The sequence below is a fragment of the Chiroxiphia lanceolata genome, chromosome 1 (assembly GCF_009829145.1).
Source record: "Chiroxiphia lanceolata isolate bChiLan1 chromosome 1, bChiLan1.pri, whole genome shotgun sequence".
NCBI classification, from domain to species: domain Eukaryota; kingdom Metazoa; phylum Chordata; class Aves; order Passeriformes; family Pipridae; genus Chiroxiphia; species Chiroxiphia lanceolata.
Genome location: NC_045637.1, coordinates 63,975,505 through 63,999,770, shown reverse-complemented (window position 1 = coordinate 63,999,770; position 24,266 = coordinate 63,975,505). Strand labels below are relative to the sequence as shown.

Genomic DNA, 24,266 nt, shown 5'->3' with positions numbered 1-24,266 from the left:
TTATGTTTCATTCCTACAGGTATAAATCCTGTCCTCTTCTAACAAGATAATGTTCGAACTAAAAATCATCATTGCTGTATGCTATCAATTTTCTGGGCAGAATAGATTCTTTCAAACTATGAGTGTTTTGTCAAACTGTTTTCTCTCAGTACCTAAAATATCAGTTTTAATTCTGGAAACTCTTAGAGGAGTGTATTTAATGTTATGCACAAAAACAACGCTATGCTTATCCATAAATGATTGTGTGCTCTGGCTGTGCTATGCCAGGCAACGTAATTCCAGAGCTGTCTGTCAGGTGTATTATATAACTGCTCTATATTAATTATTAAATCCTTTATTATTTAGAGTAATTATAATTTAATGGTTGTAGCTTTCCATGGAAAGTTCTTTCTCTTAATGCTAGTCTGTTTCCTGTAGCTATTCCAGATGAAGAAATAAAAGGAAAAGTAAATCAGAATTTAAAATGAAACAGCACAACAATGATATCTACCATATTTTAGGAAATTTTTTAAGCAATCATTATGGATATAATCAGTGACTTTTACTTCAAAACTCTTCTTTGTATCTTAATCAGTTTTCTACACCACTTTTTTGCTCTTAATAAAACACATTGTTCCTTGTTAGTACTAAGAGGAAATCACTGTTGGATCTTTTTCCTCCTTTCTGTTTTTCCTAGGGGATTAGTACAAGGAGATTACTCAAAACAGGTTAAAGCATGTGGAAGTTTACTGAATTAGCAGGAAAATGGAATTATTTCTCTGGAACTTTGGTTTTTAAAAAGTTTCAGTTGGAGTGTGTTTCTTATCTCTTGAATACAAGATCAGCTTTCAGATTAAAAAAAATCTGACCATACCAACATAGTTTTCTGAGTGAGCTTTTTTTGCAAAGATTTTTTTTTTCCCCGGTAAGTTTTACCACCATTAGATTTTAAAAGGAAAAAGGAAAAAATAAAGGAATAGTAGTGTTGATAAATTTTGAAATTCAAGACTAGAATGCATCTTACTAAAATGTACTGGTAGTACCTGAAGGAAGCCACGCTACTCTGTCTTCATGAAAAACCTGTATCAGGATAGATAAATTCTCAATTGACTGTTACTATCATCTTATGTTTCAAAACTGCTTTGGTCTCATCCTGACATACAATTTACATACACTTAAATTTTTAAAAAAAGCATCAAATGGAAATTTATAAAGTGAAAAATATCATTGTAGGAGTCTGTTGGGCTGGGCTGGCACACAAAACATTTCAAATGCTGGTGTTTGAAAACTCACCACTTCTTTTGTAGACAGTACCTCCGTGAGGTGATCCATCTCCCAGATCTGTTTCTTAAAGCCTGTGAGAACTGAGTAGGCCATGATCATTTTTCCTAACTACTGAGCTTTCACATCTTCCAGTGCCTGAGGGCATGGGGTTGCACAGCCTCACCACCTGCACTCCTTGGCCAGTGCCCCAGGCTTCGAGCAGCCACCTGCTGCTTGTAAAATGCATCTCTGCCCCTGGCAGGGGGGTTGGAACTAGATGATCTTTAAGGTCCCTTTCTATGATTCTAGAAACACTCAAAGTGTTTCATGCACACACTTTTCTCACTCATGCACACACTTTTCTCACTCTACAAATCATGTAATTCTTGAGTTAGATGGGCATCCTGGCATTGCATAACATTTCTTGTTTTCTCGCTCCCTGGTGTGCCATCCCTAAATACAACAGTGACAACCCCGTCCCTGATGGGAGCCGAGACTACCTCCCTGAGGACAGGGAAATCCAATCTGTGATCCCATGTGACTTCTGGATGGGGAGCTGATTGTCAGGGGTAGGCAAGAGTTGGGAAGTCTCAAAGTCTACGGCTTTCAATGGCACCTTGAGTGACAGCTCTCTTGTTCATCTCAGCAGAGGAAACTGAAAGAGTGATCTAGGGGAGTAGCACTGCCTGAGTGCCTTTGTAGTCTCCCCTGTACCTCAGTGAGGGTGCACTTGCACTTACATCTTATTACACAAGTGGGCTTTTTGTTGCTCTTTTTTCCTTAATGATTTCCCTACTCTTCTGAAATAAAGTATCTGGAATAAACTGGCCTGAGTGATTCAAAATGGGATTTCTTGTACAGGAAAAAGCCCTGGCAGTTACTGCACAAATGACAAAACAGAAAAGAGCATAGAGTTTGCAGCGCTGTATGAATGTGTTTAACACTGCCTCAGATCCCTTATTTAGTATCTTAGGACGAAGGCAGCAGGAATTCTGTCTTTGGTTTTGACCCTGAATAATGAAGATATTCAAAGCTCTTCATGTGCTACAGTGTTTTCACAGACCACCTGGTGTAATGGCAAGAGTGGTTATTCGAGGACATAATGAGTAGTTGATATCTAACACACCTAATATGCACAGCAGCTGCTGCTCTCCTCCCATCTCAGGCATAGTTATTGTGAAACTCCAACTTTTAAATAATGCCCTCTTATCTCTGAAAAATTTTAAGGATGCAGTGTGTAAGGAAGAAGCCAGAGCATTCCATTTTTGGACCTCTCAGCTGAAGCAGAGTAGGCACTGCCTGCTGGGAGACTGCTCAGCGGTGTGCTGAACATTCTCCTCCCAGGGGAGGGAAAACACAGCCCTGACAGAAGGTGAGGGAAGGCCTTAATTATAAAATCATGTGTATGCATCCAAATATGCGATAATGGAGCCTTTGCGTTGTCCCTGTGTGGTGTGAGATCACCAGAAAGCAGGCACACCTTGCTAAGTGGAGGGAAAACAACCTTGTTGAGAGGCACGATTGCTGACATGATCCACTGGTCAAGCAAACATCTTCTGTGCTGGGAGACATTTTTATTTCTGTCATGTTATGCACTTAAGTTTGGTTATCATATGAATTAGGAAGGGCCAACGAGCCCTCAAAAGAACTGCATCGTGCAGTTCATTCTGTACATTTGAGCAGCCACTGAAAACACTGTGGCAGAGACTTGGCAGCCATGTGCAGGTCAGCTGAAGCTGTCCACAGACTAGAACTTCTGTCAGTTCTTGTGCTGTGCATCCCCACACTGACAAGAAATCACCACACAGACAAGAAAAGCCTCCCTGGGAAAAGGTAACCATGCAAGGTTTTCTAGGTATCTGACGTGGGGTTTTAAATTTGTTTTGTCTACTGCAAAAAAATAGTTGATCTTCCACATTGAACTGAATTTAAAATTTCAGTTACAAGTAACATGTTTGGGTAAGTGTAGTGAAACATTTCTTTTGGGCATGCACAAGAAAGTCAAATTAAATGCTAGAATATTAAACATACCAGAGAAGGAAAAGATCATATTGGTCTTCTGTCCGATTCAACCAGAGTGTTCAACTGGGCTAGAGACAGGGTCATCCAGGTCCCTAGGGACTCTGTCTTTCCTGTCAGGATATTCCCTGTCACATCTTCTGTCATGTTTGTATGGAAAGCTTAAATGCTGAGCTAGCAGATGGAAACTGGGATTAGACCACTGTCTTGCATTTTTCAGCTGCATATGCACTTAACCCTGATGAGTCAGAAAAGACCAACAACAGTGCTATTCCTAGTTTTTAATTCCTAAATGACACTGCTTGGTGAATTTGACTTAAGTTCATAAGTAACTTTTAGGTTAACTAAAAAAAAATTATCTGGTAATTTGATAATGATTCAAATCTTTCTTTTGCAAAACTCTCCTGATAATGCACACTGTGCCTACTCATACTGAGTTTCCAGGACACTAGAGAGACAATAATTACATTTATTCCCCTTGAATAAAATATGTGGATACACTACTGCTTTGTCATCTTGGGTTTTTTTGGAAGCATCATAGATTCTCAAAATGGATACACTCCCATCCTGTGGTTTGCTGTCCCTTTACCTTTGAATGAGTGCAGTATCGTGGTATATCTTGAATTGTGCCTCATAGCCTCTGGTCTTTCACACTCTGAAATCAAGCTCATGAGGCAACAGAACGTGGCCACAGCCTCTGTCACTGGCACCTCCACCCCCTGTTTGGTCCTGCCTTCAACTGTCCCTCTCCCAGAGAGACTCTGACAGATGGAGCTGCTGCTGCGCCCTGGGATTCTGCCAGGAGGGCTTCTCTGCAGATCAGTGGCATCCACGTCCAAACCTGTCACTGCCTGGATGGCCTTTCCAACCCAGGAAGCTCTTGGGAGTTCTCCCGGGAAGCCAGCCCAAGCCTGTGTGTCTGCACAGGCTGACTGCCTAGCACACCCACTGTGGAAAATGGACTAGTGTATGTGACTAGAGTGCATGAAGTACTTAAAAGCATACAACAAGTAATGAAGTTATTATTTCATAATTGAGAAAACGTCTTCTCATGATGACTGCCTGTAGTTTTACATGTACAGTGTTATTCTCCACTCTAAATTCTGAGTTAAGAAAAGCACTCTGGGTTTGGCCTCTGCTAGGAAGAGGTGATTCCAAGTGATAAGTGAAATAAATATAAATTTTTGTTTGTAGACCATGATACATTTAGATAAATATTAATACTAAAAAACATATGTATAATTACACTGTATGACTTCAAAGAATAATTTACTGTGGCAGATAAACTCTCAGAATGATGAAGATTTACATTCTCTCAAAAGTTAAATCATAAAAGACAATAAACAATGGAATAGGAGAACCCTTAACTGGACCGAGACGTTGCAGTTATTGCACATGCGTGTATCCTAAAATATAATCACACTGTACCCATTTGAATATATATTTTTGTCTGTTAACTTATTTAATGAAGTTAAAGTTCATCCAAAGTACTGCATATGTTTCAGTGGTTATACAGTTTGGTATCAGTCAAGATTTTATGCTAAAATTATAAAAAAAAAATTGTGACCTCATATACAACCTCATGTAAAACTATCAAGGATTTTATTAAGCACCCTAAGAAAGAGGAACTTCTATGCAGAAGAAGTAGTGTTTGCTCTGTACACTTGCTTCATCACAACCTTTGTTATGCTTCATGGATGATCTACCTTCATTACTGTGTATTGGTTTATACAGAATCACAGAATATTCCAAGTTGGAAGGCATCCACAAGGATCATTGAGTCCAACTCTCAAGTGAATGGCCCATACAGGGAATTGAACCCATGACCTTGGTGTTATTAGAACCCAGTTTTAACCAACCGAACTAATCTCAGGATTTCTCAGTTTCCAGAATGAAAGCTATAATGATGGTGTAACAATTCTCATTGTAAGAAATAATTGTTTTAAACTCAAATTTTTTATTTTTTATTTCATTATATAGCTTTTTGATGCATAATATATAAATACATAAGACATTTAGGTATTAAATCCACATGAACTATATTACTAAATTTCTATGCAAATCTAGACATAAGTCTAACAAACAAAATAGGAGGCAGAGGTATAATCAGGAAAGTGAAAACAAAGAATCAGTAAAAATACAAAACACAGTGAAAAAAAGAATCAGTTAAAATAATCTTTATATGCTCTTAAAAATGCAGATTCTTGAAATTTTTATAGAAAAATCTACTCAGGCTACAAATTACTAGGTTTTTTTATGAGTTCAGGTTACTTAATTATGTTTTATTTGCAGCTTGCCTCCTTGCTTGCTCTATCTGGTTGGCTAAATACCATTACTAACATAGTGAAATAAGCCCAGGGTTAAGACTGCTTAGCTTTTATCCCAGCTCTAAGGATACCCTGTTTGGCCTTTGTCTGGTTTGCCCTTTCTGTCTGTTTTGTTTTATGGATGAATGAAAGATTCATAGCCAGAGAACTGGCTATGAGAAGTAATTATCACTTGCTAGATATACTACTTGCATAACTCAGGATTACCTGTGTGCTGTGTATGTATGTTTCCAAAACAATGGAATATGGGATTTCATAAATAAAACATTAGACAATAACTTCAAATGAAGGAAATAGTTCTGAAGGAGTTAAAGATGAAGGTAATATTTCTTAAGGCAAAACAGATTTTAAACTCTAATTACAAGGGTAAAAACTGTGGTAATTCGAATCCTTGCAAAGGTAACCTATTTTTCTTCCTTGATTCTCTCTTTTCTGGCAGCTTCTGATGAAGAATAATCTTTTATCTGACCTGACATTTTCTTCCTTATTTGAACTGTGATTCTTAATCTCAGCATTTTCGTCTTTAAACAAAGAAATAGTTGCCTGCAAGTGGATGAAATTCATGAAAAAGGCTTTGTTCATTCATTATTTATAAGCTTCTATTGTGATTTGTTTTTTTTAACTGGAAACTTTCAACTTGTGTTGGTTATTGCTGATGTGTGATAAGGATAACTGAAAAGCTTCTCAGTCCTGTCTGACAAGGATATATTATGAAAGTTAAAATTGCATTAATTTGCTAAGACTTTCTACATGAACCACAACATGAAATGTTTCTGTATTTATTCTGAAGGAAATTAGCTTTCATCATGCTTAGTTTCATTTAGCATTGTAAAGGTATTTGAAACAGCATTTCCAGCTTTTGTGATAGATCATTATTTTGTGAATCAGCTTTCAAAATGAGTGAGACAGGTAGGGCAGGTTAGAAGAGACTTTGCAGGCAAATTGCACAGGATTTACTGAAATATGGGAAGTGTTCTCAGTTGGCATCAGTTTGCAGTCTCCAGTTTAGGATTTTCACTGCTTATGTTTGGCCCATCTTCCTTCTCGTGTCTTGCTCTCTGAACACTCTTGGCCACAGGAGTGCTGTTGCTCAGTGCAGCACATGAGCTCTTCAGGAACCTTCACAGAAGGCTATAGTGGGAATGAGACAGAAGACCTAAGACCCAAGGTCTTAGGTCTTAGGACAAATGATTGCTAAATGAGACTGACAGCGTAAAGTGTTACAGAAAAGCATTCACTCTTTAAAAGGGAACGTGAGCAGAGGCTAAAATGGAGAAAGGCAAGCCTCTGGACACTAATGTAATGTTTCTGAGCACTATTCACCCTGTCTCTGGACTGAGCCCATCAATGAGTTGCCAACAGCTTGTGAATGGTGAGCTTTCAGATAGGTTAGATGTGTCTTTGAAAGTGTGAGTAGTTATGCAGTGACACGATTTCTGGTTCATGTCTAGGAGATTGATTTGAAATTTGAGATTAAAATCTTTCCAAATTTCAGAGTCATTCTCTTCCTAAGGATTTTTAAGCATTTCAGATATGTACGGACCCTGCTTAGTTTTACCAGTTTGAAATCACTTGTCATTTTCCAAAACTCTTCTGAGATATGATGGGTAAATTTTCTCTATAGCTGCCAGCAGTCCTGTTGAGCTGTGATGCATGGATGAGGAACAATGTGCAGAGAACTGAATGATTCTGTTGTAGGACAAGGTTTAATAACATTGGCTCCTGAGATAGGCTGCTAAGAGCTGAATATGCAGCAAGGTTTTCTAATATGCTAAGCATATAATCACTCCCACTGAATTAGGATGGTTAAGCAAGAGGGGCAGTTGACAAAGAGTGGGATAAGAGATTGTTAAACTACTGTCACAGGAAGGTTTTAAGGGAGTCAAGAAGTAGGAGGAGGTATATAAAAAAATTTTGAGAAGCTTTTTGAGGAGAAGGAGTCGTGGAGGCAGCACCTTATGCAGGGATGTTTTTTTCAAAACAAACTAAGACCCATCTCTTATGCATTACAAATGCTTTCTCTCATCCTTAAATATCTCTCAGTAGAAACTATCTTCATGAGGTGTAAATTAAATACACTTACAAAAATGTGGTGGAAATGGAAATTATGTAGTGAAAGGAACTGAACCTAAGCACTGTCTTATCTGGAAATTCTCAGTTTAAGTGAATAAGTCATACTGGCAATCATAATACTGCTGTGAATTTTGCTAAGTTTGTTTTACTCAGCTAATATCTGTTGTAGGATGATTCTTTTGCTTTTATTGAATAAGAACATGTAACTACCTGATATACCATTGAAAATCTTCTGTATTAACTTTGTGACATGTGAGCCAATTATTTAATGGTAGTGTGTTAATTTGTCTGGAGTTGCTTAAAGTGGGCTATAAAATTCTGTAATAAAATATGTAGAAGAAAAAAATTTAATATACCTTTAAGATTAGCTCAGTTCTTTGTTGGTAGAAGGCTTTCATCTTGGCCATATAAATAATCTGTTCTGGGATAATTAATTAAAAACAAGTATTAGTTGTTTATAATTCTGTGAGATAGGCATACATTTCACTCACATATTTCTGGGCCAGTTTTCTCTGTGTTGGTTAGTTTTCATACTTTTTTGTTCCTGTTTGAAAGAACAGCTGCAAATTCAAATTCTGAAATTTTACCACTTCCTGTCATGGTATTGACAAACATTATCTCACAAACCCAGTATATTTTCCCCCAATATTTTTCTTTCGCATTTTAACATGAACCGAGGGATTTCAGTACAATCTCTCTATCATGAGTGCGGAAAGATCTAGTTAAAAATAATGGAAGCACTACAAAAAGAAGTCAGCATCATATTGCGAATATTGTACAAAGCCCTTTGTTGTTGTGTTTCTTTGGAGGAGTTCCACTTCCTCCAGTCCTTTTGTTGTTGAACACTCAGAAGTTTTGACAGATATGAGCTACATTATACCAACAGTATACTAACTTCAATAATTCAGAATTTTCAAAGCAAACTGGATGGAATGACACATAGAAATGTAGAGCCTGCACTTACATCCTTATCTATGTTGACCTATGCAAGACAGCAGAGAACCATAATGCTGCCTCCTTGCTTCCTTTATTTAGTATTTGGAGGTGACTTTTTCACTGATCAGCACTTGTGCTTGGAGATCTGGAAAACCAACAACTGAGTTGTACTCCTTGCTGGGAGAACAAAACCTTTTGATGTCTTCCTCTCAGCATCCCTTTAATCATACCAAGAGGATTAGTATATCCTTCCTCTCAGTAAAAATCTGGTTTATTTCCCTCATAGACTAATTCTCCCAGTTGCTTAAGATATCAAATATCTTTATGGCTTTTCTTGACTTCAGTAAAGCTTGGCATGTTCTCTATGAACTGTCCTTTCCTGTTTGTAAGGGACAAGGCATTGATAATGTGGTTCCCTGGTACTAAATGTTGCGGGTTTTCCCCACAGTCTTGGGTTTCTCGGTCAAAAAAGTCTTGATCTTCGGGCTGGCCTGGAAGTTTGTTTCTCCAGCTACCAAGCTCCATTCCTACAAGGGCTAGCTCCTGGTACCCAGACTAGGTAGTTGGAGGCTACCTCATCAGGCACATTCTCAGTGTTACTTAGTCTGCAAAGGAAGCCACGTAAGAATATAGAAATGTTGAAAAGGAATGACATTGTATGTCACATGAATTAATCACAGAAAAACTTTCTCAATTGCAGTACTTTAATCAGACCATGGATTTACACTGTCTTTTTTGTATGCTTCTCCACCTGTTACGTGCTTATCACATCTCACCTAGTCCCAGCTCCAGAAAAAGTTGCAGAGCAATTACTCTTTTCTCCTCTATGTTTATCAGAGCTATCAGGCTTTAGCCTGTTGCTGTAAAGTTGTGGCTAGACCAACATCAAGGTGCATGTCTTCCCTCTTTCCTATCAGTAGATGCTGTGGACCATCTGGCATCTAATATGCACACTGTATATCAATATTCATTCTGATGTTTGTCTCTCTTCTTTGTAGGTTGTGTTTTGATGTTTTAGATCTACAGGTAAAAGCTGTCATGATACAAATACAAATGGAAGTGAATCAATTCTGGTTTTAGCATTAACCATTTTATCTTTTAAATGACTACTGGGAATATTTCACTTACAGTTTACAACTGTCAGGAATTTATTCATGTACCTATTTCACAGAGAATTTGAGTCGGTGACAGAAATTATAAACTTGTATTCAGTATAATAAGAGTATATGATGCCACATGGATGGGCTCTGTAAGCTGCTGCTGGGGACCAGAGGATTGTGCTTTTATTCCAAACTAGTCTTAGGGCACTCCAAGTAGATCACACTCATGTGAAAGGAAAATTAGTCTTCACAGCTGCAAACTCCAGCTTTTGATGGGGGGGCAAATGCCTAGGTCTCCCTGCCAGATTTGCAGCCCAGTCTACAGTTCTGTGTAGACAATTTTAACAATAAAAATAATGATTTATGTAAGGAAAACGTTTACCTCCTGTGAGCTCTCAGATTAATATTAGTCAGCCTGCAGATTTTGCTAAAATGGAGCTAGGTGCTCCATTCAGCAGAGTTGAAGAGGCAAAATCACTTTGAGTGAGAAAGGAGAAAAGGTTACTGTGGATATGTTGGGTAAAATACAGACTTTTCAAATTCGCAATCTAGTTCAAGGCCATCAGCTCCCAAAATCAGTGTCACAAATAGGGTCATGAGCTCAGAATTTAAATGTAAATTGCATGCCCCCATATAGAGGTCTGAAGGGCCTATGTTTCTGTTGAGCTAACTCATCAAAGAAAACTGTATCCACTGTGCCTGGGGTTTATAAGTATGATCAAAATGTAAAAGTTTTAGTGTAAGAGTGATAATTTAGTAAGTTCTTGCACTTCTAAGCCATTCCAAAAACCCAACAGAAATGGCAGAAATTCATTCATGCCAGATGCTATCAGACGTGTGGGAAAAATGCACGTCAGAGTTCCAGCTACAGTGGCCAAGGCAGCAGACAAACAAATTAAATTCCTCTATCTGCATACTCTATTCTGTTAGAGGCAGGAAAGTCATGTATGTGACCATAGTCCCAAAATAGCAGATGAGACTAACTGTAAAATTTTATCTCAAATGCATGTTGGCTTTAATTATATAACAGAGTAAGTTTTGCAGTCAGGGTACTAATGAGTTGCTAATTCCCAGTCAGAGTAAGAGATTTGATTCCTGGCCTATCTGTTAACTAGCCAGTCTACTTCATACTGGCTGGAGTCTGCTGCTATGAATCTCCTGGGAAATACTTCACTAAGCAAGATGTCCTAGTTGTTTAAATGGGAGGGGAATGTGTGATTTAGCCATGCCTGTTCTCCCAGCAAAAATGTCCTGCATTGTGTGAGCCAGTAAGAAACTGTGTGATCTTTAAGCTGGAGATGTCTGTGCCCAATAACAGTTTCCTGATTATGTAAATGAGTTCTTAAAAATACTTTGCATTTCTTTCAAGAATCAGAAATATTTCTTTTAATGATGTTAGCTGTCTGGCATTCTGATTTAATAATTCATGCCCTATTCTTTCATATTTCTTTTCCTTTTGACATACTGTCAGAAAAGAAGAAAAAACCAGTTAAATAATTGAGAACATGTGAACTGCCATAAACAATCAGTCTTGTTTGTTTCTCTGCAGAGCGAAAGGAAGTAAAGGTGGGAGAATACAATGCTGTAGCTGACACACTGGAAATAAACAACAGTGTCATCAGATTCCAAGGTAGGAGAGAAGACTGGAAAAAGGTATAGGAGTGACATGAATAGATGTATGTAGTTTGTAAGAATGCATGCTCTTAAAGAACTGTTTTAATATTTTTAATAAAAAAGTATGACACTGAAGAAAGAGAAAGAGAACTGAGCTGTGCTTAAAAAGTAGAATTCTGAACAGAAAATCGCAATATTTGGAAATTGTATACTTGGTTTTTATTACAATGACAGGGCAAATTCAAATTTATATGTGTACACAAATGTTCTTTGATATTTCAGCAAGCAGATGTGTCTTCTATTATTCACCAATGAATAATGTTCTTATTTAATCCCCCTTTCCCACTCCCCCAGCTCATCTCACCTGAGGGAGGTTCTCATGTGCTATGTTTGCAGGCGCAAGAGGGAGGTGGTTGTTTTCCTTTGGGAGGTGTCTTTTAGGTAGTTAGAAAATAGAGTTTCAAAATACAAAGGCTAGCTTTAACATGGCCCATGTGAAACAGGGCCAGGGAGGGTATTTAGCCCAGCAACTCTCCCAGGGTCCACAGCAGGCATATAGCCTTGTTGCTGTATCTTCTTGCCTTTTTTTATCCCATGCAGTTCCAAAGATAACATGGGAACTTTGTCTGCCCTCACAGCAGTTGGAGTGTGGGCATACCCATGGTTTTCAGAGCATATGGTCATGGCAGTCAGATGTGAGCTGAAATGAGTTTTAAGGGTGTCTCCTGTTGAATACAGGCATACATATTATTTTTTCAAAGCTAATATTTAAGATTTATTCCTAAGTTCTGCTGTGGTGCAGTTCAGTAAGATAAAGTCAAGTTGACTTTGTCAGTTTTGTGTGGTTTTTCTCTAGGAGTGGTGAGGTGCATGAGTATCAAGCTGCTGTACTCTACTACACCTTCCTCTAGTGTCCCAAAACCCAAAGATGGCATGAGCATGGGTGGCGTTTCACTGCAGTGATCTAATTCATGGCTGCTTTTCCACCTTTCCTTTTGGTATCCTTTGCTTTAAAGGACTTTAAAGCGCACATCTACATAAACTCACATCTGTCTGGAGAATGAGGCTTTGGAAATGAAGAATGCAGAAATTGTCCCAGTTGCCAGAGTCTGGGACCCAGCAGATTATTTTTGCTGCGAGGAGGAACTAATGATGTAGTTGAATACTGAATCAATACCATTAATTTCCAGAGAATATATGCAGGATGAATCAAGTAACAGGAGACAGGCTTTGTTCATAATTCCTTGCCTTTATAGACAGTATATGATGGGAAAAAATCTCTATACAGTTTTTTTCAGAACAAGACAGTTTTTGTTCTGACCACATCTGAAGGTGTTCTTATATTTAATAAGTGCAAACCATCAGTATACTCTCTATGGTTCAGATACAGTAATGTGGGGGTTTATTCTTTAGTGTTAGTTATTTTAAGCCAGATGTGTGCTTTATTATCTTTTTGTTTTGTTACTTGTCTAGTTTTGTGAATTGCCATGAACTGTAAATGCATGCTCTGTAGAGGGAAAAAGAAAAGAGGAAAATTCTCCACTATCAAAACAGCAAATGATCCCTTCACTGTCACTTTATTGTGATCACCTAAAGGATTTTTTTTTTTTTTTTTGAAATCTTGGGCATAAAGACAAAAGGATAGCAAGTTTCCATGGTCTGAATTATTTCAACTTAACTGGTATGGGTAAAGTTATTTTGTTGTATAAATCTTTGAATATTTTTTTAGGTGCAAAGTAGAAGAGTGGATGTAAAAATTAGCCATGGCAGCTGCTAGTCAGTTACTTATAGCTCTGTGATCTGTGGTACTGCAGAGCTCTGCTTCTGCAGCCATGCTGTGAAGTGGAGCTTCTTGGCCCCATGTGGTCACCCTTGCAGCCCCACAGAGGACTGACGAAAAAGGACAGGCTCAGGCAGTGTAGAGCACACAAATAGAATTCTGAAGGAAGACAGTGATGCAAAGGGCCTTCTTCCAATTCCCTGCACCAAGGAAAAAGTTAGTAAGCAGGTAAACTGAAGTGTGGGAAGTAGGGGATGCAGAGCTTTACTGCAGTTGTTAGACAGTGATTCTCCTCATTAAACCAAGACTTTAAATAGTGGGAGCTGACCGTCGATCAAGCTCATGGCTGTAAACATATCTTTTAAGTTCAGATGTTCAAGTCCACGTCTGCAGGGATTTGCAAAGTGGATCTGTTCCTATAAAACTTCTGCCAAAAAATATTTTTCCATATTGTTCCATTATTCTGAGGGCACCAACAGTCCTGCCTCCCCTTCTCCCAGGGCTTCCCCCACCTTGCCCTCAGCCCAGGACCCCATTTCATCCCACAGGGCTATCAGTTCCTGTCCTAGTGATTTTACACCAAGGATGGTCTCCAGACAGGCTGTTTGAATTTGCTCTGGTAATGACAGTATGCACAGAAGAGATGCTTTCTGTTGTCTACTCATTGTTCTGCCACTTGTTTCAGAAAAGCAGTAACCTCATGTTAAAATTTACAGTCATAGTATTCATTTTAGTGTTTATCTATACTTTAAAATGAGACTACTTATCATGTATGGGGTTTTGCATCAGGGTTTTGTTGTGGTTTTTCTTCCAAAGAGTATATTTACCTGCTCCAGAAATATAAATCTTCATGTCAATCTGTGTGACTAACATATGTCTGTCAAAGTCAATGATTTCATCAACTACTGGTGTAGTTCACGGTTGCTAAATGTACTGAATCATATATAAGGCAAATAATCTTACAGAAATTCTGCATCTGGTTGAGTTTTTTCCTTTTTTTTCTTCATGTAATTCTAGGACTTGAACCTCCAAAGGACAAAACAATTATACAAGAGGAGCTGCGCAAAATCTCCCTGCCTCTCTACAGCATCCTTTCTGCCCTCACCATCCTAGGAATGATAATGGCCAGTGCTTTCTTGTTCTTTAACATCAAAAACAGAAATCAAAAGTAAGACACTTGTGTTACTTTTATCACTAATTCTTTCATATTTAAATGCCAGGTTTGTAGAACCCGTCACGTATATATATATCTATCTACATATAAATATGTAAGGAAAATGTTAAAACTGTGGAAAGATGATATTTTAGAACTATTTAATTGAAATCACTGTGTAATATACGCAACAGACTGTATTTAAGTTCTTTTATACTGTCTGAAAAGTGTAATTTTTTAATCTATGTTTGACTGTCTTCTAATAATATTAACCCTTGCTAATTAATTCATCAGTAAAACAGGAGGTCTTTGTAGTAAACATTCAAATACCTAAAACAATTCTAGGCAATGCTAGACTTTATAAAACAGCAAATACTGTGCATGCCTATAGATTTCACAAAGTTCTACAAGAAGGTTTATCTGTTTGCCTGGTTACAAAAAGCTCTTCATTATTGCTCTAATAGCCTAGCAGTAATCTTTTCCTCTTAATGCACTATCACCTTTTGTCCATAGACTAATAAAGATGTCCAGTCCCTACATGAACAACCTTATTATCCTTGGAGGGATGCTTTCTTATGCATCTATTTTTCTTTTTGGTCTTGATGGATCCTTTGTCTCCGAAAAGACATTTGAGACACTTTGCACAGTAAGTAACTCCATATATTCTAGTTGAAGATAGTCTTACAGAAAACCTTGTGAGAAATGCAAACAGAAAATTTAGGTAGTTGGATCTCTTAGTCCATTTAATTAATCTCTTTGTTCTTTACTGGGGTATTTTCTGAGACTAAATTCTGAGACCTGCACAAAGCTTTATTACTATTGTTGACGTTGTTGTTATTAGTATTAGTATTAGTATTGAAAGCTTCGTGTGCATTGGTATTTGACCTCAGACTGAAAGGGTAGATGTACTTTCTTTTTTTGAAATCATATATATGAAGATGATTAACTAAAGGTTGTGTTCATAGCATGGCAACTGTAGTACCTGTAAAACTACTATGTTGTCTTTATATATTCTATATTATTTTAAACTTCATGACTGCTGTTTGCCTAGATCTTTTTTAGTCAATCTTTTTGGCTGAATTTCCAAAGACTTCTACTACTACTTCCAGGCTACACTACAAACTCACACACGCTTAGATCCATTTAGAATACAGTCTAGTTAAATCAAAATGAGCAACTCTGAAACCAAATTAAATATGTCCACCTAGAAACCTAAAATGTCTTAATTGCTCACTGTAATGTGCAGCCTGACTTACAGAGGACATTTCAAAGAAGGGAAAAGAGAAAGAACTTCACTGCAAGGATATTCCCTCCAGAAACAGTAAAAAGGGCATTTAATCAAACATTTTCTTCTCAAAAAATTTGAAGACTGTGCTTAGACCTGTTGCCTAAGAATATCAGACTTACTTAGGAGTTGTCTTCGCTACAGTTTTGATCCTTCTTCAAGTCTCTAGAAAGTTGCAGTTCGCTGCACTTTTTTTTTAGGAATCTGAATTTCTGATGTCATGACTGGAGACAGGATAATTCAAAGCATGAAAGTTGGATGCATAAAGCTAGTTGATGCAAAGACATCCAAATATGTCAGCTGAAACCCTCCATACTGTCTAGAACCATTAAAAAAGTGAAATACCATGTGACTTGTTCAGTTATACCATTTCAAAACACTGGAGATTCTTTAGCATATGCCAAGATGGACTAGAAGGTACAGTATAGGTGAACATACAGGATTGTCTGTGGAAAGTCCTACCTTCCTTAGTTGGGCATGGACACAGCTGTATTTTAGACACACAAACATTAGCAGCAAAAGAAAAGAGAAAGAAAGAATATCCAGTCTTTCTACAGTAAAGCGCTAAATCTCTATAGAGCTAGTAGAAACAGGTGCCTCAAAGACTTGAAAAGGATGATCCTGTTCACTTCTCCCAAACTAGTATACAACTCTGTGAATACATGGGGACCATTAGGAAGTGAAAGATGCCATCATCTGTTTTTTATCCAGCAATTATACCATTTTTTGTGAAACAACTTCTAGTGGAGCAGAATTGCCATTAGGAAGCCAAGTCTTTTCTCACCCTCTGTTGCAGTAGTGGCAAGGGATGCAATATCCATGTCCTGATGTCTGCTCAGCCTTGAGGGGCTTGTATTCAGAGCTCCTGAGTTCATTGCCAGGCTGCAGGCCATTGTACAACTGGGCTACAACCCGCCTCTGGAAGCAGCCATGCACTGCTGAATAGAAGGAATGTGGGAACCAAACCTACTGATCAGAATTGAGTTATTCTAGGGAACAGGCTTCCAACCAGATGTAGCTATATAAAACTAAATTTAAGTCCTTTAAATGTGAAACAGCTCAGTCTTAACTCTGAAAAATGAACCAACATCTAAAATCCCGTGCCTCTGAGCTAGAACCTTTCTTTTATCTGATTTTTCTCTAATTTGCCTCTCAAAATGTAACCACTACCCTCATATTCTAAATGCAAAAAAAATTAACTGTAGGTTGTTTTGTTCTGTCATATCTTACATATCTCTTCCTCTTATTCTGATTTGTATTTGTCACATTATGTTAAGTCTGTTTGTCTATCTGCTGAAGAGGGGTAGATCTGGACTGGCACTTGATTAATATAGCCACTTGATTAAATGACCAATAAAAGAAAAGGGTGAGGGAGAATGCTGTGTCCTAAAGCCAACTTTGATTAAGAAGTAACACCACCTGCCTTAAACAGAGTTTTTAGATTTATTTTTTTTTTACATAGTTAAATGCTGTATCTGTGAGATTTCTTCCCAATCTTGGCTTTCCACATTTTCGGTCCAGTACAGAAGCATTTCTGATTGTATTTTCCTGTGCACAGCTACTGATATACCTTATGAATCCTAGCTCTGTCAGCAATTAGTTTTTCATCCATAGATGCAACAAACCCTTCTGTAGCTGCCAATCAGGAATTTTTTTTTTTTCTGACTTCCTGATCATTAAAACAATTCTTATAAAATTTCCTTCTCCAGTTATAATTTTTTTAATGGAATAGCTTATGCTTCTCTTAGAAGCTTAGATAATAATGATAGATATAGCATAGCTAATGATAACCATCTTTACATGGCTATCACTGACTATGGCAATGCATTTTTCTAGAAAACTGAATTAATGCTGGGAAATTCATAAATATGAAAGACAAACATGCTTTTCTGTTCAATAACTCTTTTCTCTCTCCTCCTCTCCTCAAAACTTCCACAAAGTGATGGGTACAGTGCATACATTTGGCTCCATGTCATAAACATCCAGATTTCCATGTGGGCAATATGCTTAGTGGTTTCATAAGGACTGCTTACAGATACCAGTGCTTATAGGATCAGGCCATTACAAATCTCTCTTCATCATCCATCTCCCTGGAAATGCATGATTTTGATTACCCATTCTAGCCATATGAGAGATTAGTTTAAAATTCCTGTTTTATGTAAGACTGTGGCTTAATCTTTGAAAGAACTAGCTACAATGGAGAATGACCATAAAAAACCATTGAGTCAAATCATGAGTATAATAAATACATCTCAGGCACAGAGAAGAGCCATGTCATTGAAGGGAGATTTTTTTTTTTTTGGTAGGGAAGTAAAAATTTTCATTCAGCTTTTATAAGCACATGCAAAACTATAAAACTGTCATTAGTGTTATCCCCTCTCTGTCATTAGTGTTATCCCCTCTCTAAGCCAAGTAATCACCCTCTTTGTCTTCTGTATTTTGAAAGTGGTTAGATTTCACCAGGGTAGCGGTATATACACAAAAGCAAGTGTACCTAATTAGATATGTTATATACAGTCTCTGTTTAAGTTTCTGACAATTTTTGACAACAACTATAGGAAGTCCTTAAAGCTACTGTGTTTACTAAGGTGTCCATGCCTATGGAGGGGGAATTGGAACTAAGTGATCTTTAAGGTATCTTACAACCCAGGCCATTCTATGATTCTATGATTCTATACTCACAAATGCAAGAAAAATGTTTTCCAAATTGTAGGTATTACTTTCAACTCTATTGGGTATGTTTCCTTTGTAGTACAGTGTTCATACCACTGTTTGGAGGGTGAAATGCTTTGCAATGTCTGGTTTTTACTTTTCCAAATTCTAAATCTACATATGCCGTATGCTTACAGCTGTAATATTCCAAGGACACTGAAATATGATCCAAAATTAAACTATTAACACCTGGAAGTTTCAAAGGATTTATTTGATAAGCTGTAGTACCATTTTCCACTCTGTGAGGCACTTGTTGTGGGAGGATATGGTGTATAAGTCATTATGCTGAAACAGAAACAAGTGTAAATGTATTTGAGAGTCAGCAAGCACTTCAAACATATGGTCAAATAATTTGCTGAACAGGGGTATTATATTTGTCTTTGAAATTATATAATGTTGACTCTGTGCTAGAGTGGGTAATTTGTTCCCAAACACACTTGTTTTTATCTTGGTATACCCATTTTCTATGGAAAAGTAAGCAAATATATGCATAATAATTGTTTGTACTTGCAGTAAGAATTCATAATAGCAAAGGCAGCATTATTTAGTTTCATGTCAGAATTAGAGGTTAGGTATCATATTTTAAAACTCCAGTTATATGGAATTAAAATGATCCAGAACAGTGAGTTCTGAGAAAGTAGTCATTGTATTATTGAATCATTAGATCATGTCTTACTTAATGGCAGCTTTATTGGTTGTACAGAACAAGGAAAAGCAATACAATATTTCATTAAATGCATGTATGCTAAAGTACAAAGTGCTTCAGATATGAGAGAGAGAGAGAATGAGAATGTTTTTTCTTTGTTTTTAATCTCAGAATTACCATGATACCATAGCAAAAAAAAAGTTAGAAGTAAGGGTGTGAAATGAGATGTGATGCCAACTGGAAAAATAAAAGCAAGTGGAAATATAATTGAAAGCATTCATTATATGGAAGAGAGGGACTCAAAATTAGCAATACCAGTGACATATCCTATGAATAGATTTTAAGCTGACATACTAAATGTAGATACTTAAAATAGAGAGAATATTAGATATGATCATAACATTTAGACTTCTGCAACGCATTCCACTGAGAATTTCATGGTTTAGATGTAAGATAAATAATGTCTTTGCAAGTTGGAACTGCTATGGGATGAAAGACTACTATGGTCCCGAGGAGGACCATAGTCTTCTCTGTTATGCATCTTCCTCAAATAGGTACTTCTAATTATTAGGTTGGGGCTGAAGATTGAGTGCTCCACATTGGAGTAAAATGCCCATAGTCTCCACAAAGAAAGGTCTGCTGTGTTAGGTAGTAGTAGACTGAACATCTCTGCTTCTCCTCAGTCTTGATAGTTCTGATGTGTAGCATCACTATCTCCTAGAGAGTGTGCTGCACTGGGTGATGGCAGTGATAGAAAAGGGGCAAATGATATGTTTAGAATAATTCAGTATAGGATTCATACTCTTCTAGGAGATATCTATCCTGGAGATAGAAATTGCCTTCCAATCTCCTTTACAATACAGAGTTCTGCAAAGGTATTACATAAAAGATAAGAGGATCTAAGCCTTGCAATTTACACAGACACTAAAATTAAGCATGCTTTATCTGTTTATTTCATTAATTAGCATAGTTTATAAGAGTTGCCAAAGCCAGGCAGATGTTCTGTGGTTCCTGGTGATCTCACTGAGCCTGGTCAGTGTTTTGTCTTAGATAAAGTTAACAGAGCACATGAAGGTTTTTGCACGTCTTTGGTGCAAAAGTGATGCCCTCATCCATCCCGGACTGTGTGCAGGCTCTCAGATTTCAGTTGGTTCTTCTCAGCCATAGTGCAGGCATTTGGAAACAGACTTTGTACATAAGGAAGAAACCAAACAGTGGGGTGGGATGGGATAGAGAGATAGAAAGAGAGAGAGTATAAAGATACCACTTTGTCAGACCACTGAAAGATCCAGCTGCCTACTGCAGTGTGTCCAGAATTTGTGGTTTTCTCAGTCAAACATTTTGAGAACATGTGCATTCTTGGCAACAGTAGATGTTATAGACCTTATCTTCTCAAAGGTGTGTTTTAAGATGTGACCTTTAAACGTATCCAGATATTCAGAAGCCCTTTCTAGTTTTCAACTAGTATTATTCTTAATTATGGATCACTAACACTTTTGACTCTGTGCCTTGTAACAATGTGAAAGGCAGGTTTTGTTCTTTTTTACTGATTTTTCATAGTCTTATGTCTACCATGCTGAGAGAACAGCTAGGCAAGGTGGAACTCCATGGTCCACATTGCATCTTTTCTTGGGAACCCCTGAACCTGTGCAAGGTGAGGATTGGAAGGTGGTGTAACAGTGGAGAGACATCCTGGAAAAGACATCAGAGACTGAGAGACTGCAGTGAGGAGCAGGCAGGAAAAGACAGTTGTGAGATGTTATGAAACAGATTCCTAGGAATGGGAGCAGGCTGCAGGGTGAGGGGCATGATGGGCTAAAACTATGAAAGATGGCTTAGAGCAGTTCTGGAAGAAGGGACTTGACTCTAATGGGTAAACAGGGAGAGGGAGAAGACGTACGAACCTTCTGCCTAATTATTTATTTCTGCTTTGTCTTCAGTTGTCACTTTGAGTTTTCTCTGTTTAACCATTTTTGAGGCAACTGACTGAAAGGAATACATCTGGGCAGTGCCACCATGAAGCCGTGGTTTTCTCATTATACTATGGGCAAGAGCCCCTGGGACTAGATACTGTGCTACCAAATAGCATCTGGCTTTGATATTTGGACAGTAGTTGAAGATGTGCTCCTTATTCGTGTCCTTTATGCTCTTTAGGCATTTTTCAAAACTCAAGTTTTGGGGTGGGTTTTTTTCCCATCTTTAGACCTCATATTTGCCTAATTCTTTTCTGCAAATTGTTTAGTTTTGGACAGGAATTAAAGAAAACCCAAACAGACAGATACTCAAATTTTACTGAACTGCAAGAGGATTTAGACCTCTAATCTATTTCTTTGTCTCCAGAAACCATAACCTTTGTTTATTTTTTTTCATCTGACCTTTTTAATTTTGTGTGTATTCTTCAGTTTATTTCCTACTTAATTGTTTAGCTGTTACTTTTAATCCCTTTTCTGTATAATCACTTCCATAATTGTCCTCACTGTCATTCAGCCTGAGACTGATCTCACTCCTATTTAATTCAAAAGCAATTCTCATTGCCTTTGAAAAACTCACATTACTGAGTTTAACATAAGCCTGCTCAGCTTCTATTTTAGTAAATGGCATTTTCTTGGGGGTAAAAAAAAAAAGGGTTCAAACAAAAGTTATGAGGCTGATAGATCCTAGAAACAAAATTATGTTGTGTGCTGAAGCAAATACACCACAACCTTGCAGAGATTTATTAAGGTAATATTTTTAGAGTGTTTTGCCTCTCCTACAGTAGGACAGCAGACAGATTTCAGAAGCTCCTTATAGAAAAAGGAGAAATTGTAACATCTTTTACTCTGCCCACAGATTAACTCTGAAAAATGATCTAAAGTGTATTAAGAAATCACCACAGGAGAGCTCACAGCATGTGATGAGCCACTGTACTTAATTTATGTGAAAACAGCAGGATTCAATTCTATAACATTATTGCCACTTACGTTTTGCAGGAATCTGTGCTGGTGCCACACAAATTCTAAAAAATGTGTTAAGAGTCATGAAAACTTGTCAAAAATGTTTGATATAAATGAGAAAAGTATAATTCAAAGGGATGAACTCACTCTTTGTGGTCTGCTTGTGCAGACCTGTGCAAGGAATTTTGCCATGGTTAATAGAAGCAGGATCATGACCCAGTGAAAACTTGTTGAGATGACACATTTTTGTTCATAATAATTGAAAACTTGTTGAGATGACACATTTTTGTTCATAATAATTGTCCTTTACATCTCTGGTTTGCCAAGAAAAATAGAAGGTACTTAATTTTCAACTCATGAGTAGTCCATAAGAATCAACAGAATTGTCCTCTTAAACATAATTGTGCTCTCCAGGGCTAAACCAACAGCATGGTTTATTCTCACATTTGTCCCTTTTAAGTGCCTAAGTCTAGTACGAGATGCCTCCAAGATGCTCAGCAGTAAAGTTCAGCTGCAGCCTAACCCTGTGGGCACTGCAGCTTTCACCCAGTGTGTGTGTAGAACTGGCTAATTATTGATATTCCCTAAATTAATCAGTCTGAGTCTCATATATTAAGCTGGAGAGTATCTGGAGTGTCAAGTCCTACAAAAGAAAGATTTGCAAGGTTTTTTTAAAAAGCAAATCAAAGCAAACCAAAACAAAAACCAAACCAAATCCAAACCAAACAACCCCCCTCCTAAAAAAAAAACAACCAACCAACCAAAACGAAACCCCCAAAACCAATAAACCAACCAAAAAACCAAAAAAACCCTAATCAAAAAAACCACCACACAATAAAATTAACATTTTGAGATGGTAAAAAATATATTTCAAGAATTTTAAATCTAAGTGGTTCCACTACAGAAACATAATTTAAATATTTTACCAGCTGAAGAAGCAGTTCTTAAAGAATCAAACTGTTTCACTATTCCATTAAAAAAAATTACCCAGAAAGGTCTGTTTCTTTATGGAGACACTTTCAGTGTTTGGTGATTGTCAACAGTGTTGTTCATTAGATAAATGATTTCTATTTTTTTTAGTTATCAGAAGCAATGCACCTGTAAGAGCTTCTACTTATAAAAAGCACAAATTCCTATATGATACTTTCAAAAACAGACCCTAAACCAAAACAGTGTAGTAAGTATAAAGGAAAGAGAACTAGGAGACTGCATTTTACTATCTGTATAAGTATACTTGCTTGTTGTATACCAAAGAATATAATTTCCTTTGACACTTCTACATTGTGTTTGAATTATAGAGAAAAAAATATTAGTAGGAAATATTCAATTAGTCAGTATATCCGAAAATTAATTGAAGGCATGAAGAATTTTGTTATGACCTAACCATTTAATTAAAAAAAAAAATGTTTTTAAGTTTTGTGTCTAGTTTGGAATACATATTTGAATGCAAGTTCTTGTCTACTAAGAAACCTCTTTCCTGCTCATTTGGTGGGTACTGGGTGAAGGGTGATCTTCTTCAGCTTCTTCTGTCGAAATGCGTCATTATAAACTTCCAACATGAGAGAATTACTGATCAATTCTATAACATAACGGTCATCCTCTATGATTATTGGTGTTATTTTTATCATATTCTTTCAAATGAGAGGGATTTGGAGGTATAATACATTTAATAATATAAATGAGCAGATATATGAATTTCAGAGGCTTCTGCTGTTTTCTAAATTTTTCATTTTGCCAGCTGCATTAATGAATTATAACAGACAAATTCAAGGTAATTTTCTTCAAAGTTAAAAATTTATTTTCATATGAAACTTACCATCTCCTTCTTAGCAACAGTGATCTCATTTTGACAAAATCTCCTGGTATGTTTCAGCTAGAATGTTTCCAATACAGACAGTGGTTATGTTATTCTAATATGCACAATCCAGATCAGGAATATATAAAACTTTTTGAATCAAATATTCTAGAAATAACATTTTTCTGAATATTGGGTTAGAAACATATTATGAGCATAATTGAATTTATTACTATTCCCAAGAGACAATTACTGTCTCAGTGAGAACAAAACAGACTTTTATTAGAGACACGAAAATACCATGTATTTGTTTGCCAAATATATCACTAAACTGTACAGAAAAGAGCTGAATACTTATTAATAGCAGCAAAAAGATTGAATGCTAAGTATGGTTATTGATGTCAAGTCAAAAAAAATGTAACTGGCTAAGATGAACATGTTGATATGAAATGAATTTGTTAAATCACTCAAAGTTGATCTAACAGTGGTTTTACTGAAGCATAATGTATGATAGTGGATAATGGGCAAAGACTTGAGAAGTATTTCAGTTAAAAATAATACTTTGCTAACCTAAATATCTATTACTTTTTTTTTTCTTTTTTTTTTTTTGGTTAGAGGTTTCTTTTTCAATATCACATTCAAGAATGTCAC

At 37.0% G+C, this 24,266-nt stretch overlaps 1 protein-coding gene across 2 annotated transcripts in view; it reads left to right on the top strand.

Moving 5' to 3' along the window:
• The window catches only part of GABBR2 (gamma-aminobutyric acid type B receptor subunit 2), a 471,997-nt gene that overhangs the window by 295,580 nt on the left and 152,151 nt on the right, over positions 1–24,266 (top strand). For both annotated transcript variants that reach the window (XM_032696868.1, XM_032696875.1), the window contains exons 9-11: positions 11,247–11,327; positions 14,109–14,259; positions 14,758–14,890. In XM_032696868.1, coding sequence (XP_032552759.1) covers positions 11,247–11,327; positions 14,109–14,259; positions 14,758–14,890 — 365 coding nt within the window. The remainder of the gene's footprint in view (positions 1–11,246; positions 11,328–14,108; positions 14,260–14,757; positions 14,891–24,266) is intronic.